The following is a 17,513-nucleotide window of genomic DNA, read 5'->3' on the forward strand; positions in this document are numbered from 1 at the left end:
GGGTGATCCATAAATGGCATTGTATTTGAAGGCGGCTGGGTTTTGAACGGCGGAGGTGGGGGGACAGGGGATAGTGGCATAGCGACAGGCGTGGGCGCAGGGACAGGCACTGACAGATCATAGTGTTGTTGTGGGGCTGAAGGAGAGATATTCACTGACGGTAATTGAATGGTTTGGCCTGTGAATTTCTGAAGAAAAGCAATTATAGCCGCATCTCTAGACCCAGCAATTGTCCGTTCTTGAGCCATTTTTTCCTGCTCCTCCCTTAATCTCCCCATTTCTTGCCTCTTCCATGTCTCTTCTCTAATCATTCTCTCTTCTTCTCTTCTCTCAATCGCTTCCAGGAATCTCTGTTGCATAGCTTCCTGTTTCTGCACCACTTCCTTCATCAAACCCTCAAAAAACCCCATCATCATCTTATGCCTTCTCCTCCGCCCACCACTTTTTCCCTTAACCGCCCCTCTCCGCCGCCGCCGCTTCCGGCTACTTCCCGCCACACTCGACGGCTCTCCTTCAACGTCAAAACCCATCTCCTCCTCCTCCTCCTCCTCCTCCTCCTCCTCTTCTGTTGATGAAGATGAGGTGTCGGATGAAAAGCTGACACCCATTGGAGCGGCGATGGTGGGCGGCGGAGAAAAGATTCCCATTGGGGTTTGTGAGATTTTGACGGCTGAGATTGGTGTTGGGTTGCTAATCCCGAAGCCCGATGATGCCACGTTTTGTGATGCGGCGTTGTGTAGCGCCTCAAGCTGCGTGAAGAATTTGTACGTCTTCCCATCTCCACGCCCTCCTCGCCCTTCCTTTGTGCGCTTGTAATACTTCTGTACATTCTCAAATTTCTCCTTGCATTTCTTCGCATTTCTAGCATAACCCATTTCCCCGAGCTTCCTGCAGTCCAACCCAACCCAACCCAACCCAATTCAAAACGGTTAGCAATCAGACTCGAACCCAATTCAAAAGGGTTACCAAAATCACGAACCAAATTCAAAATCAATTACTTATAAATTCATGATCATTTCTTTTAATTACCTCGAGACTTCGTCCCAGAGAGGACCTTTAAGCGTAGCATCACGGAAGGCGGAATCCATATCCGATCTAATTTTAAGCAACGCAAGAGTTTCTTGACGAGGCCAACGATTCCCAGCCGAGCTGCCACCGCCGCCAGCATCTTCTCCGACGAGCGCGTCGTCGTCAATCGCCATCTGTCCTCCACCGCGAATGAGTTCCTCATAATTCAACGAAGACGATGCAGGAGGTCGACTACTAATCGGAGAAGCAGCTTCCACTGGCTGAGAATCACTTACAACATCGACAGTCAACGGCGGCGTAACTCCAAACAATTCCGATCCCGACCCACCTCCAACCCCTTCCATTAACTCCGGCGAAACCCGTCGGAATCCCAAAACCCACCGCCGTCAAGTAAAATCAAAAACAGAACAGTGAAATTGAAGAATTGAAATTCCAGAACAGGAAGAAGAAATGGAGGAGGAGAGAGAAAAGGTAGAGAGAGAAAGAGAAGCAGTAGACACAGCTGGAGAAGTCAGAAAGGGAATTCCTATGAGTTAGTGCTATAAGGACCTTCAGATTTCGATTCTTTTTCTTTAAAAAAAATTAAAAAAATTATATATATATATATATTCAAACACAAATTAACAAAAAAATCAGCAAAGAAGANGACTTCTCTGCATGGCGATCCGTCTTATGGTAAGATGTTGATCGCATGGGTGGTTTTGTTGGAAATAAACTTAAAAAAGAGGAGAGAGAAATAGAAACAGACATAAATGAATGGAGATGAGGATTATGAGGATGATGATATTGTTTTTTTATTTTTATTTTTATTTTTATTATTTTTTTTAATATGATGATTAAGAGAGAGAAATTAAAAATAAAATTTTAAAAAATTAAAATAAAAGAATGTGCGTGTGATACAACAGAGGAGATGCTGGTTAGCGTTGACAGCAGCTTTTTATTTTTATTAATTATTTTATTTTATCTCACTTTCTAACTAATTATTTTATTATTTTTTTATTGAAAAAAAAAAACATATTTATCGACAAACCCTCCTCACTCCAGTTCAGTACTTTCCTTTTTTTTCTCTTTTTCTTTCAAATAATTAAATTTTTATTCTAACTCGCAATTAAAAATACAATAATTATATAAAGGTCGTTTTCATATTTATAATAATTATTATTTAATTTTAGGGTTCACAAATTTCAGACGTATCTTTTATAAGCTTATGTAGTCGTTTATTTAAGTCGTGAATTTTTAAAAATTTATTAAAAAATTAAAAAATTATTCGCAATTTTTAAATTATTTAAAGAATCGATTTTAAATGGTAAAATAATTAAGATGGTTATTTTTAAATAAAAATAAACATAATGGTTTTTTTATAATTAAATTAAATTCCAAGGCGAAAATGAGCATGATTTATAAAAATAGTATTATAAGGAGGATTAATTAAAGAGGAATAATCAGAGACTTCGCGGCGTAAGATAAGAACATACATTTGGCGAAGAGGAGTGGTGATTTGACCAGACGTTCAATGCCGGTGTCGGCGTGGCGTTGCATGATTGGATTTTCCTTTAACCTTTCTCCAACATTGTCTCCCACCTTATCCTCCCCCAATTCCTTCCCCAACTAAATATACATTTTTCAATTATATTATAACCCTAACGATAACGATCACAGCGTTTTCTCCGATATACTACGTTACTTACTCGTAGAAATACCTATCAGTTAATGTGAGACAGGGAAGCGTTTCTTATTCTCGTCCTCGTCTCCTAACCTTATTTAGCTAACGAGAAGAAATCTCTCTCCACTCCTATTTTTCGTTTAAACGTGGATTCATCACCCAGTTCGAAAGTGGGTTAATGGACATATTTACCTACTTGTCTTAAAGTGCTTATATAAGTAAAGACTACCCTTACAGACCAAAAACAAATTCAAACATGTTTTGTCCTCACTATCATGTTTCTAAGACGGAAGATTATTACTACAAACCAACACGCGTTCTTTTCATATAAGATTATTTCAAGTTAAACCCATTTAATTTTAAAATTCTTATAATTGAACTATCGAAAAAACATAGTCGTTACTTTTTAACGTTCATATCTTCAGAATCAATTTCATTTCCTCGAGCATCAGAGATGGTAAGAAGGATTATTGAGAGAGAATATCGTATTTTAAAATCGTGGAAAGCATAGAACAAACATTTAGAATAATATGAGGGGAGGGCACATGTAGCGCACATTATTGTTAATTATAATTTCAAAGAAACCCAAAAAGAAAAGGATAATAATAATAATAATAATAATAATTTAGGGATTTAAAAGTGAGGTAGTAAAAATAAATAAATAAATAAATAATAGAATGAAAAATGGAAAATGAGAGGGAAAAAAGTGGAAAAGAAAAAGAAAAAAAAAATGGTAAAAATGAGAGGGCACATGGCGATTGAGTGTAATTTAACGAAGTTGTCGGAGGATATTAAATAAGGAGCACGTGATGGAGAAGAGTGACAGCAGTAAAGTGCGGTTGGTGATTTTAGCATTGCCCTCTTCAACCAAATGCCAAAACGTCACCCCACTATATCCAATCTCACTAAATTCACTCACAAAAAATATAATATAAATATAAATATATCTAATTTGACAGCGCATAAATCCTGTGTCCATTTTCTTATCTTTCCCTCCCTCCATCTCCTAAATTATATAAAATAAATTATTTTATATTGATCGACTTAGTTCAACTAATTAAAATATTATTTTTTAAATTTAAATTTATTTTTAGATGGGTAAATTAAATTAAATTAAATTAATTGGAATTGGAATAAGTGGGCATGAGTTTGGAGCTACAAAATAAAAAGAAAATTATTGATATTTTAAATATTTTAGTGATTAAATTATGCTTTGTGAATGGAATATTTTAGTTAAGGGTATAATTTAATCAATAAAATTTTCATTACTTTTTTATTGTCACATGTAATGTTTTTAAAGTTTAGATTTGTTTCTAATTTTCAAATTGTTTTCAATCATATCACTATTTAATAATAGTTTTTTTTGTTAAATTTGAATAGTAAAATGATGACGTGGCACATTCCTTTTTCTTCTTTTTTTTTATTCCATTTCAGTCCCTCCCTTTGTTTTTAATGTCCAAACCATACCAAAATAAAATAGTTTATAGTGATGTTTAAAAAAGGCAATTTTTTTTAAAGTAATACAATAAAATAAATAAATAAATCAACCAACAGGACAGAATNTTCTTTTTTTTTATTCCATTTCAGTCCCTCCCTTTGTTTTTAATGTCCAAACCATACCAAAATAAAATAGTTTATAGTGATGTTTAAAAAAGGTAATTTTTTTTAAAGTAAACAATAAAATAAATAAATAAATCAACCAACAGGACAGAGTGGAGACGTAGAAGTAGAAATATCCACCCCAAAGAAAATCGTTAACTAAACAGAAATGAAGATGAAGATTATATTTCATATACTGTCTCCACCATAATTCGACCTTCCACCAAAAGATGTCTACGAAATGAAGCAGGGACAGGAAAGGTTTAGGGTTTAGGGTTTTCCCATTCTTGTCAGGAAAGATTTAGGGTTTTCTCAATGAAGCAGTGACGGGAAAGGTTTAGGGTTTAGGGTTTTCCCATTCTTGTCAGGAAAGATTTAGGGTTTTCTCATTCCCGTCTCTACTCAGGCAAGGTTTAGGGTTTTCCCATTCCCATCTCTACTCATATAACATCCCATATCCACCACTAGCAGATATTATCTTCTTTGGGCTTTCCCCTCAAGGCTTTAAAACATGTCTCCTACGAGAAGGTTTCCACGCCCTTATAAAGATTGTTTTGTTTTCTCTCCAACCAATGTGGGACATCACATGGGATATGGTCAGGGTAAAGACAGATACAGAGAGGAAGAATATAATCTCCATTCTCAACCTCATGTNTTAGGGTTTTCCCATTCCCATCTCTACTCATATAACATCCCAGATCCACCACTAGCAGATATTATCTTCTTTGAGTATCCACCACTAGCAGATATTATCTTCTTTGGGTTTTCCCCTCAAGGCTTTAAAACACGTCTCCTACGATAAGGTTTCCACACCCTTATAAAGATTGTTTTGTTTTCTCCCCCAACCAATGTGGGACATCACATGGGATATGGTCAGGGTAAAGATAGATACAGAGAGGAAGAATATAATCTTCATTCTCAATCTCATTTNCTCATGTAGCTAACATGTTTCTAAGTTTCGACCGGAGAATAAGTCAACCTAGATAAAAAAGAGAGAGATAAGAAGACCCAGAAAAGAAATTGATGTCAGGAACGAACAGAATAAATTTGTATCGAGTTGACCGTGTAATGTTATTATTTAAGGAGGATGTTAATGTAGCAAATAATAGAATTTAGAGGGGTTGGGTTGCAATAATTGAGAATATAATTTTAAAAACAACAACCCAAGATTTTCATTAATTATGGTAAGTGTGACTTAATTGATGAAAATGAAATTACTTGGCTGGCAAGAAACAGAAATTATTAATTTATTAGCATCAGGATTGGATAATAATTGTGATAGGTAATGTTGAAGATGCAATGGATCACTTATAATAATAAATATTATAATTCTAATCCTAATTATTGTTATAACAAAAATAAATTATATTTTATAATCTTACCTCTCTTTTTTTTAAATATTTTTTTTAATATTTTTTTAATTTTAAATACGTTTGTAATTTTTTTAATAAAAAAGAATCAATAAATGAAAAAATTACCAAATGGGAACGAAGCATTCTTTATAAGTGTGTGAAATTTTAAAACATGTAACTGACGACGATACGCAACGGGTTAAAGGGTTTAAACTATTTTACACCTTGACTGTTGAGCTATCTCACGTTGACAAGTTTAAAACAGGTGGACACAATTTTGGAAGTCGGGAGACCAAACACATTAGACGTAGGGTAAGAGATTTGAGCATTAGGGTGTCTTAGTGAAGAACGTGTAGGTTTGGATGAATTGGGGTATAGTCGGGTCGGGTCGGGTTGTGGGAAAGTAATGAAGAAATGGTTGACAATAGAGTGGATAGGAAAAAGAGAAAAAAAAAGAGACAAGAAGAGATGAGTACAGGGTGTAAGGGAACGTGCGTGGCGTTTATGGTGGATTTGAGAATCCCCCAACTGCCTGGCATCTACCCTCCATCTCCATATCGCTGCACATGCCTCTTGCTTCTCTCTTTTAACCACTTCCCCTCCCCACACTTTCCGCTTTCCATTCTTCTCTCTCTCTCTCTCTCGGTTACATTTATTACCCTATTTACTCGTAGACTCGGACCATCGAGGGTTCGAGAATAGAACGTGTAAATGAATTGAGTTGTACTTGTATTGACATTTTGTTATGGTGTACACGAACTGAGTTGGATTCCATTTAAAAGAAAATTTAGACCAACCTGAAATTTGAGGTTGTTGAGTTGGTGTCGTGAGCAACCCCAATAGAGTTTATAATTAAACTCAACTCAACATAAAAATAGAGGTTTGAACTGGGTTTGGTTGTCGGGTAGTTCTTTTTATTTTTAAAGTCCTACTTAATAACTAAAATTTTATAAAATTCAAATATAAAATTTTTACCATAATTAACCTCGGTTACATTTTAAATATTCTTAACTAAAAGTACGATAGGGTTGGGTTGAGTTAGGTTGTAACCTTATTTTCAGGTTGATTCGGTTGACCTAACCAAACAAATGTCGACCCATCAACCGAATCGAGTTTTTCAATTTTTCAAAAATTTAACCCAATCCAACTTTTATGGTTTGGATTGAGTAATCCCGATTATTGGATTATTGGGTCATATATATATATATATATATATTACTCACCACCCATGGTTCGTTTTCTAAAGCAATAGCCCAATACGAGCTATTAAATAAAAAAATTATTGGACTATTGAACAAACTTATATTAAATGTGGTAATGACTTGAGATGTCGGGAATAGTATATGAATTGATTAAACTATACGAACTAAATCGATTTTTTTTTTCGTACGAGTTTAAGCTTTTAAAAGTATAGGGAAAAATATGTTTATAATTGATTGAAATGAATCATGGCAATCATTTAATAATGGGTAGATTTTTATAATGGTTAAATTCCTAATCACAAAATTCATAGTATTAAAGTTTTGTTATTATACTTTCTTGTTTATTAAAATTTAATGTAAAAGTTTTATTTATAACAATATTCTTTGTTATTCATAGCTACGCTAGATATCTACACAGACACATTTTTTAAGCTACATGTAATTATTTTTTTGTTAGAATATAAAATATGAATTTTTAAATAAATTTTAATTTATTCAAAAATATAATTGGTTGAAAAATGCTATGTTTTGTGTCAGTTTAGTTCTGAATTTTAAATTTTGTTATCAAGGAGCGGTGGCGTGGTTGGCTAGCATGCAAGTCTCATAGCTTAGAGTGATCCTGAGCTTGAGAGTTTGAGCCTCTCTCACCCCATAACATTTTTTATTTTAACAATTGAAAAAAAAAGGTCCAATAAAACTTAACAAAAAATATGTTTTGTGTCGGTTTGGGTCTGAACTTCAAATTTTGTTGTCAAGGGGTGGTGGCGCAGTTGGCTAGCGCGTAGGTCTCATAGCTTAGAGTGATCTTGAGGTCGAGAGTTCGAGCCTCTCTCACCCCATAATATTTTTCATTTTATAATAATTTAAAAAAAAAAAGGTCCTATAAAACCTAACAAAAATTATGTTTTGTGTCGGTTTGGCTCTAAACTTCAAATTTTGTAATCAAGGGGTGGTGGCACAGTTGGCTAGCGCGTAGGTCTCATAGCTTAGAGTGATCCTGAGGTCGAGAGTTTGAGCCTCTCTCACCCCATAATATTTTTCATTTTATAACAATTTAAAAAAAAAGGTCCTATAAAACCTAACAAAATATATGTTTTGTATCGGTGTAGCTTTGAACTTCAAATTTTGTTGTTAAGGGGTGATGGTGTAGTTGGCTAGCGTGTAGGTCTCATAGCTTAAAGGTCAAGAGTTCGAGCCTCTCTCACCCTCCTAATATTTTTTATTTTATAACAATTTAAAAAACAGGTCCTATAAAACCTAACAAAAAAATATGTTTTGTATCGGTGCCGGAACTTCAAATTTTGTTATCAAAGGGGTGGTGGCACAGTTGGCTAGCGCGTAGGTTTCATAGCTTAGAGTGATCTTGAGGTCGAGAGTTTGAGCCTCTCTCACCCAACAATATTTTGTGTAGTTCTCATGGCTGAGGGTGATCATGAGATTGACGGTTTGAACGTCCCTAAACAATATCATATCAATTTGGAGGTAGGCTAAGCTTTAACATGAATAGAACTTTTCACGCTTATTGTGGACTTGGGCTTTGATGGCCTTTGGGCTTGGCCCATTGGATTTGGGCTTTTCTCACTTTAGACTAAATTATCATTAATGAACCCATTATAGTTTATTTGAACCAGGACACACAAGTATTATAGGATCTAATTTGACTTTTTTTTAATATGAAAAATTACACCGTTATCCCTCGGGTTGAATTCGGTAGTATTTCGGTTCATAAATTTACAAATTTAACATTTTAACCCTCGAGGTTTGAGAAAATGGTATACTTAGCCCCTACTTTTAGTTTTCCATTACGACTGTAATAACAACAGCTACGTAGATTCGATGAAGTGCATAGTTGAGACAACTAATAAAAAATGAGTGTCAATGGTGAAAATAATCAAAACCAACTACTACAAAATTCGTAAATCAACCTCAATCAAGGCGAAGAAGGCAGTGTGGAACGTAATTCCTTTCAAACTGGTAAAAAAATTGAAGGTAAAGCAGATGATTCCGGTAATTTTTTTTTTTTTTTTTTAGAGTAGTTGAACGTTGAATGACTGATTCATAAACATTTATAGATTGAGAATGAAACCAATAGCAAAAGCAAATTTAGATATCGAGAATTGAATGTTGGGATGATAAAAACCTTAAAGAATTCGACCGACAATGATGTCTATACTTATCCACCGTAGCAATTGTGGCCGTCGATTAAAATAAAATATTAATTATAAACCAATGGAAAATGGACATTTGGTTGAAATAAATTATTAGTGTCATCGTTGTCACAAACATTGGTTCATTTGGTCAAAAACTGTCGCCTTCACTCAACTAATCAACAACAACAGCAAGTACACAAAAAACACAATTATTTAAACAAATTAAAATTTTAAATTAATCCAAACAAACCGACAACAATTCCAATGTTCAATATATAATATTTGCAATTATCTAATTAAAAAAATTATTCCTTTATTATTCTTTGTTGACATTAAGATTAAAAAAGAAAGTAAATTAATTAGGTGATTTCTTCCTTTTCATTTTTGATTTCATAACTAATTAATCAATTAACTTTTAATATTTGAAAATACGTGAGTTGAACATAAAATTAAAACTATCTCACTCAGCGTAATATGAAGGTATTCATGGTGAAACGAGTCGATTTGGTCCGTACGAACATTTTTTCTTAATATATTAAAAAGGGTCTCTTTAATATTCGCTCACTTATGTTGTCTCCTCTCAGCGTACTCTAGGCACGGTGTTGACTCGGATCTCGAGTGACGGAATAAGATCTGAAATGGAATAATTAGGTAATTTTGAGTTAAAATAAATAAATATATAATTTAATAAAGAAAAAAAAATAATTGATTGAGTTATACACTTCACTAGTTAAAACATTTTTTTAATAAAAAAATAAAACGAGGGTAAACGGAGACGTCCACATCGAGGTCCACGTAAGCGTTGGAAGACGTCCCAATAGAAAGCGACCACGTCAAATGATATTTAAGGCGTGATTTTAATCACTGATTAAATAATTAAATTGTTAATTTTAATTAATTAAGGAAGTGATTATGAAAGCCGGTAGCAGGTAAGAGGCGCCATCCATTTCAATGCCGCGTGTTTTTGAAAAAAGTGGTTCTCTTAATTTGACCTCTCATTTCTTTTCTTTTTATTTTTATTTTTATATAGAAATTATAAATTCATTTAATAAAATCTCACGATTAAAACACAAGTGTATGCCTGTGAGCATGTTTAAGATTTGACACTTGATAACCTCGACATTCCTTTGAGACATAGTCACGTTACTTATTTTATCCTCATTGACCAACACGAGTTCTTCCTGTATGTTTTATCCTCACTCACATGCATCTTAGGACAATTTTCGAGAAATTATCTAATATAGAATTGTTCCAAGCAAAACACGTTCTATAACTAAGCTACTGAAAAGGAAGATATATCTTGTTAGTATATATGTAGTAATTTTAAATTCTTTTTAAGTTTTTTTTAGCCGTCATCCTTTCTTTAGGATCGCTTTCATTCGAATGTGGTCCTGGTTCGTTCATATATCTCTCCTTTTACTCGGGTGTCACACCCATATTGACCAATTAAGGGAAAGATCTGAGTATATAAGAAATAGACACTGTCTCTATTTGTATGAAAATTTTTAGAAACGAAAAGTAAAATTATGAGAGCATATGGTCAAAGTGAACAACACCGTACCATTGTAGAGGTTCATTATTCCTATCATTCATCTTCTTGATATAGATCATGTTTGATAATATTATTTATTACTAATGCAAGAGTATTTTTTAATTTCAAGGGTATTTTTGTGATGTCTCACATTGGTTAGGGAGGAGAACAAACCACCATTTACAAGGGTGTGGAAACCTTCCACTTGCAGACGCGTTTTAAAGCCTTGAGGAGAGGCCCAAAGAGGACAAGACAAACCACCGTTTTATAAGGGTGTGGAAACCTTCCCCTAGCAGACGCGCTTTAAAGCCTTGAGGGGAAGCCCAAAGAGGACAATATCAAACCACCATTTATAAGGGTGTGGAAACCTTCTCCTAGCAGACGCGTTTTAAAGCCTTAAGGGGAAGCCCAATGAGAACAATATCGACTAGCGGTGGATCTGGGCCGTTACAATTTTTTAATAATTTTTTAAAAAAATTCAAAACTATTATTAAAATATGTGTTCTTAATTAATTTAGCTTTAAATATTAAAACACATTTGTAAAATTGTTGCAATTAAATCCAAGGGATAAAGAATCCAACACTTTTTTATCCAAAAAGCTACAAATTTACACTTTTGTCTTTCACTCACTCAAAGAATATAGCCAAATTACCATCCTAACCTTATGCCTATTTCAAAAATTAAAAAATATTAATAATAAATTTAAAGCTACGTGCTTTATGCCATTACAATATGAAATATATATTTTATTATTTCCCTCCCGACATGATTTGAAATCTAAATTTAGTACATAACCGTCTCGACATTCCCTTCAACATGACCCCGTTACGTTCTTAACTTAAAGTACTTTTAAAAGTGAAGATTATCCTTACAAACCAACCCGATAACTTTCAGCGTGTNTGAAGTCATCCTTTTCTGTTGACATATCATTTTCTATTTTTTTCATTTTTTATTGATAATTAAAAAAAAAATTGATTTTGCACCTTAACACACCTTTGAAATTTCATATTGTCCATTTATGATTTTAGAATTAAATGAATTTATTTTCTTTTTTAATTTTTAAATTTATGTGAATTTTTTAAAATAAAAATTATTTTTTTTAGGTTTATTAAAATAGAATAAAGTATAAAATTTAGAGATTAAAAATAAACATTTTTTTTTTAAAAAAATAATTTTTAGAGGTGTAATCAATTGAATTTAAAGTGGATTTTTTAAAAAAGTTTTTTCATTCTTTTAAAGAAAAAATTAAGAAAAAGTTAAATACTTAAAACATAAAAACAAAAGAAATAGACAAATTTTAATTAAAAATAATAATTAAAAAATTTAATAAATTGTTAAATAGACTCAACTAACCAAATCAACATCAATAGATAAAATTGACTAGAACAATTATGATTTTAAAATGACCCGAAATTTTCCAAAAATTAAATAATGGAATATAAGTGAGTCGGGATTTGCTGATTAAACCATTCACAACTTAGTTAAAACGAAGCAATATGTTGTACCGAGACTACCGAAAATACAAGCAAATAGGACAGAGTTATGATGCGATGCTTCAGGATTTAGAGTATCTTGACGCCAACGAAGGTATATTGTACCTCCACAATAAACTCTAGTCGTCAATCACTTTTAGTATAGTTGTTTTAACCCAACCCAACTCATAATTTTATTTATTTAAACGGAACCCAACTCAAATAATTTCATAATCCAATCTTAGATAGTACAATTTGGATTGGATTGATCAAGTTTTTCGAATACCAAACTATTAATAATAATAAAAAAAATGAGATATACAATATTGGGTCAACGAGAAAGAGTTTGAATTAAAAGATGAGGTAGAACATCTTCGAGCATGTCGAGCATTTCTCTCCATTGATCACAGCTAATAAACATTGTCTGTTTTAGCCCGTTATGTATAGTCCTAGTGATTTTAAAACATGTCTATCAAATAGAGGTTTCTAGATTCTTATAAAAAATGTTTGTAATCTTACGCATAATAAATGATAAACGAAGTAATGGAGGCAAGAGGAATTTGACTTTTGAGGCGAACCATTATGGATTGATGCTTACTTCCCATAGTTAATAGGATTGTTTATGGTAGATTTGCAAGAATTTATGTTATGAACTAAGAACACCCATGAATTTATTTATGATCTTAGTGTGTCTCCAAACAAAACAAGATCCAAATAGTGTCAGATAATGCCTCCTCACCTTCTATTTCCAAAAGCCTTAGAACCCTAAACCTAACAAACAAACAAACGCATAAATACATAGAAAAATGCCCCGCACGAGTGAGTGGTCTGTGGGTACTGCGATTGGCTGTGTTCCTTAGTCAAAAGCTTCCTTCTCTTCTTCGTCGCTTCTTCCCAGGCAAGCCCAAATCCAGAGCCCCTGCATCCACCAACCATATCGGATTGGATTATCAATGATACCCACTCCTCTTGTGATCCCACTCTTTCATCTTTCTCTGTTTCCATGAAAGTTATTTCCTTTTTTAAAATAATCACCTCTTTTTGACGCTACACCCACCGACCCCATTCCTTAAAAAACCCTCTTCATTTCATAATTTTTGTTCAAATTAATCCAAATTTGTGGACTTTTCTGGGTTTTCTTCGTGGGTTTTGTTTGGTTTTTGATTTTATGAAATGGGTTTGCTTCGGTTTTTTAGAGTGAAGAGGAAATCGAAAGTTGCTGATAAAAAAACCGTTCTTGATGCTGAAATTCAGCCTGGTTTTGGTGCTAGGAAGTTCCGGTGGACTGAAATCGAGGCTTTTACTAAGAATTTCTCCACTGTTGTCGGCTCCGGCGGCTTCAGTAATGTCTATCTTGCTCGGACGGCGCCGGGGATGCCGGCGGCGGTTAAGATTTTGGGTGCTAGTGAGCGGCTAAACCGGATGTTCCGGCAGGAATTGGACATTCTTCTGCAGCTCCGCCACCGGAATATTGTCACTTTCCTTGGCTTTTGCGATGAACGAGGTGAAAATTCAATCTTCTCTTCTCTAATGGAAGCTGAATTCTTTGTTTGTTAATTAATCAAATTTGGATTAGACCCAAAAAGAAAATGTTCAAACTCAGAGAGAAAACAGAGGAAAACAGAGGAAACAGAGGAAACAGAGGAAAAGAATAAAGCAAAAAAGACAGTAGAATAAAAGCAATTCAATAATTTGCGTTTCATCTTTCAACTTTGATTAACTGTTAATCACAAATCTGTAATGATTAATCCGATGATTAAATTATGTATTTAAAAAATTGCAGATGAAGGAGCTTTGGTCTTCGAATATGTCTCCAATGGGAGCTTGCAAGAGAAGCTCCACAGCCGGCTGGCGACGGCGAAGACAGCGGTGCCGGTTCTTCCATGGAAAATCCGGTTAGCCATAGCCTTTCAGTTAGCTCAAGCAATCGAATACCTCCATGAAAAATGCAGTCTACAAATCGTTCACGGCGATATAAAATCATCGAACATTTTACTGGACGAACGATTCAATTGCAAACTCTGTGATTTTGGGTCGGCGAAAATGGGATTCTCGTCGGCGGTAGCGAATCCGTCGTCGTCGTCGTCGCCGTCGAGCCCCTTCAGAGCGAAGCAATGGATGATGGGATCTCCAGGTTACACAGATCCCCAATACTTAAGAACCGGAATCGCCTCAAAGAAGAACGACATTTACAGTTTCGGCGTGGTGGTTTTAGAGCTAATCACCGGAAAAGAGGCTTTCTGCTCGGAGAAGGGTCTGATTTTGACTTCAATTTTACCTCCAGCAGTTCGCGACGGCGAAGGAATTAAACCATCGGCGGTGGCGGAACTGGTGGATCCGCGGCTCCGGGGAGAATTCGACAGCAATGAAGCCGGAGCGTTGCTATCAATCGCAGCGGCTTGCTTAGCGCAGCCGCCCGCACCGAGGCCGGTGATCGGAGGCGTGCTGCAGATGATGACGGAGAAGATCGGGAATGTAAGCGACGGGTTATGGGCGGGGAAACGTGGCAGTAAATTATTGGATGTGGGGAGATGGTAAAAACAAAAGGGTAAATATGTAAAAATGGGTTAGGAAAGAATATTTGTTTGTTTGATTTTAAAAATAGGAAAAAAAAAAGAAAAGAAAAACGTGGAGGATGGTGTCCACGTTGCCATCACCGACGATGACTTGTTGTCCATGACAGCAATTATTTTGTGCCGATTTGGAATTATGTGGCTGCCANGCCTTAGAACCCTAAACCTAACAAACAAACAAACGCATAAATACATAGAAAAATGCCCCGCACGAGTGAGTGGTCTGTGGGTACTGCGATTGGCTGTGTTCCTTAGTCAAAAGCTTCCTTCTCTTCTTCGTCGCTTCTTCCCAGGCAAGCCCAAATCCAGAGCCCCTGCATCCACCAACCATATCGGATTGGATTATCAATGATACCCACTCCTCTTGTGATCCCACTCTTTCATCTTTCTCTGTTTCCATGAAAGTTATTTCCTTTTTTAAAATAATCACCTCTTTTTGACGCTACACCCACCGACCCCATTCCTTAAAAAACCCTCTTCATTTCATAATTTTTGTTCAAATTAATCCAAATTTGTGGACTTTTCTGGGTTTTCTTCGTGGGTTTTGTTTGGTTTTTGATTTTATGAAATGGGTTTGCTTCGGTTTTTTAGAGTGAAGAGGAAATCGAAAGTTGCTGATAAAAAAACCGTTCTTGATGCTGAAATTCAGCCTGGTTTTGGTGCTAGGAAGTTCCGGTGGACTGAAATCGAGGCTTTTACTAAGAATTTCTCCACTGTTGTCGGCTCCGGCGGCTTCAGTAATGTCTATCTTGCTCGGACGGCGCCGGGGATGCCGGCGGCGGTTAAGATTTTGGGTGCTAGTGAGCGGCTAAACCGGATGTTCCGGCAGGAATTGGACATTCTTCTGCAGCTCCGCCACCGGAATATTGTCACTTTCCTTGGCTTTTGCGATGAACGAGGTGAAAATTCAATCTTCTCTTCTCTAATGGAAGCTGAATTCTTTGTTTGTTAATTAATCAAATTTGGATTAGACCCAAAAAGAAAATGTTCAAACTCAGAGAGAAAACAGAGGAAAACAGAGGAAACAGAGGAAACAGAGGAAAAGAATAAAGCAAAAAAGACAGTAGAATAAAAGCAATTCAATAATTTGCGTTTCATCTTTCAACTTTGATTAACTGTTAATCACAAATCTGTAATGATTAATCCGATGATTAAATTATGTATTTAAAAAATTGCAGATGAAGGAGCTTTGGTCTTCGAATATGTCTCCAATGGGAGCTTGCAAGAGAAGCTCCACAGCCGGCTGGCGACGGCGAAGACAGCGGTGCCGGTTCTTCCATGGAAAATCCGGTTAGCCATAGCCTTTCAGTTAGCTCAAGCAATCGAATACCTCCATGAAAAATGCAGTCTACAAATCGTTCACGGCGATATAAAATCATCGAACATTTTACTGGACGAACGATTCAATTGCAAACTCTGTGATTTTGGGTCGGCGAAAATGGGATTCTCGTCGGCGGTAGCGAATCCGTCGTCGTCGTCGTCGCCGTCGAGCCCCTTCAGAGCGAAGCAATGGATGATGGGATCTCCAGGTTACACAGATCCCCAATACTTAAGAACCGGAATCGCCTCAAAGAAGAACGACATTTACAGTTTCGGCGTGGTGGTTTTAGAGCTAATCACCGGAAAAGAGGCTTTCTGCTCGGAGAAGGGTCTGATTTTGACTTCAATTTTACCTCCAGCAGTTCGCGACGGCGAAGGAATTAAACCATCGGCGGTGGCGGAACTGGTGGATCCGCGGCTCCGGGGAGAATTCGACAGCAATGAAGCCGGAGCGTTGCTATCAATCGCAGCGGCTTGCTTAGCGCAGCCGCCCGCACCGAGGCCGGTGATCGGAGGCGTGCTGCAGATGATGACGGAGAAGATCGGGAATGTAAGCGACGGGTTATGGGCGGGGAAACGTGGCAGTAAATTATTGGATGTGGGGAGATGGTAAAAACAAAAGGGTAAATATGTAAAAATGGGTTAGGAAAGAATATTTGTTTGTTTGATTTTAAAAATAGGAAAAAAAAAAGAAAAGAAAAACGTGGAGGATGGTGTCCACGTTGCCATCACCGACGATGACTTGTTGTCCATGACAGCAATTATTTTGTGCCGATTTGGAATTATGTGGCTGCCAGAGTGTCAATTGTGGGCCCCCATTCTCTCATTGTTATTTTATCCAATTTCTTACCATTCATACCATTTGTGTAACCTAAAATCAATTCACAGCATATCATATTAGAGACAGAAGGTTACAATGATAAGAACGGAGATTAATCACGGGCAATGGTATGCTTTCAACAAACGAAGATTGATCGGGAAAGAAACGGAGAAGATGGTTGCCACTCACGAACGAAGAAGATGTAGAATTAGAGACGGAAGGTTGACTTCTTAATTGGATTTTGTGAAAAACATGAATGCAATACAAAATCCCTAAACACGTGTTTCACAATGTGTCTCGACGATACAGGCAGAATTCATGAAAGAGTGCACACAAATTTTTTCGATCGTGTTGCATTTTCATCTTTAATTTTTTGAAGCATCGAGACGATGCTTCCTCAGCTTGAGCTTGATAGTGTCGTGACAGTTTTACATGCAACACCTTTGGTGTTGCCTCCTTGTCTACTCGGCTCCAATGATCTTCTCAAATCTTCTTCTATTTTCTTGTTTTCATCTATTTGATGTCCAATTAAGGATTAAAATACTCGTTAGTACGTTTATATAGAGGAGAGTTGGACATCGATATTAAGTCCTCTCTCGTTTGTCTATGAATTGTTCTTGATAGTTCGCTCAATTCTCTGTGTGTTCGCTTCTTCTTGAGTTGCTGGTTATATTTTATAGTGGAATCGAAACATCCATATTATTATGTCTATACTATAACANCAGAGTGTCAATTGTGGGCCCCCATTCTCTCATTGTTATTTTCAAACTCATATTTTATCCAATTTCTTACCATTCATAC

General features: G+C 35.8%; 3 protein-coding genes across 4 annotated transcripts in view; 2 read left to right on the forward strand and 1 right to left on the reverse strand.

Moving 5' to 3' along the window:
* The window catches only part of LOC111783965 (trihelix transcription factor GTL1-like), a 2,854-nt gene extending 1,204 nt beyond the window's left edge, over window positions 1-1,650 (reverse strand). For both annotated transcript variants that reach the window (XM_023664788.1, XM_023664789.1), the window contains exons 1-2: window positions 1,030-1,650; window positions 1-888 (exon numbers count right to left, since the gene is read on the reverse strand). The exon at window positions 1-888 is cut by the window's left edge and continues 508 nt beyond it. In XM_023664788.1, coding sequence (XP_023520556.1) covers window positions 1-888; window positions 1,030-1,373 — 1,232 coding nt within the window. In that variant the 5' untranslated portion in view covers window positions 1,374-1,650. The remainder of the gene's footprint in view (window positions 889-1,029) is intronic.
* An 11,140-nt stretch (window positions 1,651-12,790) lies between these two features.
* On the forward strand, window positions 12,791-14,657 carry LOC111783973 (probable receptor-like protein kinase At1g33260). Its single transcript, XM_023664795.1, has 2 exons — window positions 12,791-13,503; window positions 13,783-14,657. Exons 1-2 carry the CDS (start codon window positions 13,173-13,175, stop codon window positions 14,535-14,537), a joined length of 1,086 nt encoding a protein of 361 aa, XP_023520563.1. The 5' UTR covers window positions 12,791-13,172; the 3' UTR covers window positions 14,538-14,657.
* A 103-nt stretch (window positions 14,658-14,760) lies between these two features.
* LOC111783972 (probable receptor-like protein kinase At1g33260) lies at window positions 14,761-16,746 on the forward strand. Its single transcript, XM_023664794.1, has 2 exons — window positions 14,761-15,471; window positions 15,751-16,746. The coding sequence occupies exons 1-2, from the start codon at window positions 15,141-15,143 to the stop codon at window positions 16,503-16,505; spliced, it is 1,086 nt and encodes a 361-aa protein (XP_023520562.1). The 5' UTR covers window positions 14,761-15,140; the 3' UTR covers window positions 16,506-16,746.
* Window positions 16,747-17,513: the final 767 nt, after the last annotated feature.

The sequence above is a fragment of the Cucurbita pepo genome, unplaced genomic scaffold (assembly GCF_002806865.2).
Source record: "Cucurbita pepo subsp. pepo cultivar mu-cu-16 unplaced genomic scaffold, ASM280686v2 Cp4.1_scaffold000134, whole genome shotgun sequence".
Lineage (NCBI taxonomy): Eukaryota > Viridiplantae > Streptophyta > Magnoliopsida > Cucurbitales > Cucurbitaceae > Cucurbita > Cucurbita pepo.

Bases quoted from the DNA above. Each gene is read 5' to 3' on its own strand.
- LOC111783973 (XM_023664795.1), top strand. From the start codon at position 13,173: ATGGGTTTGCTTCGGTTTTTTAGAGTGAAGAGGAAATCGAAAGTTGCT. The intron at 13,504-13,782 runs GTGAAAATTCAA...AAAAAATTGCAG, and splicing joins TGGCTTTTGCGATGAACGAG to ATGAAGGAGCTTTGGTCTTC.
- LOC111783972 (XM_023664794.1), top strand. From the start codon at position 15,141: ATGGGTTTGCTTCGGTTTTTTAGAGTGAAGAGGAAATCGAAAGTTGCT. The intron at 15,472-15,750 runs GTGAAAATTCAA...AAAAAATTGCAG, and splicing joins TGGCTTTTGCGATGAACGAG to ATGAAGGAGCTTTGGTCTTC.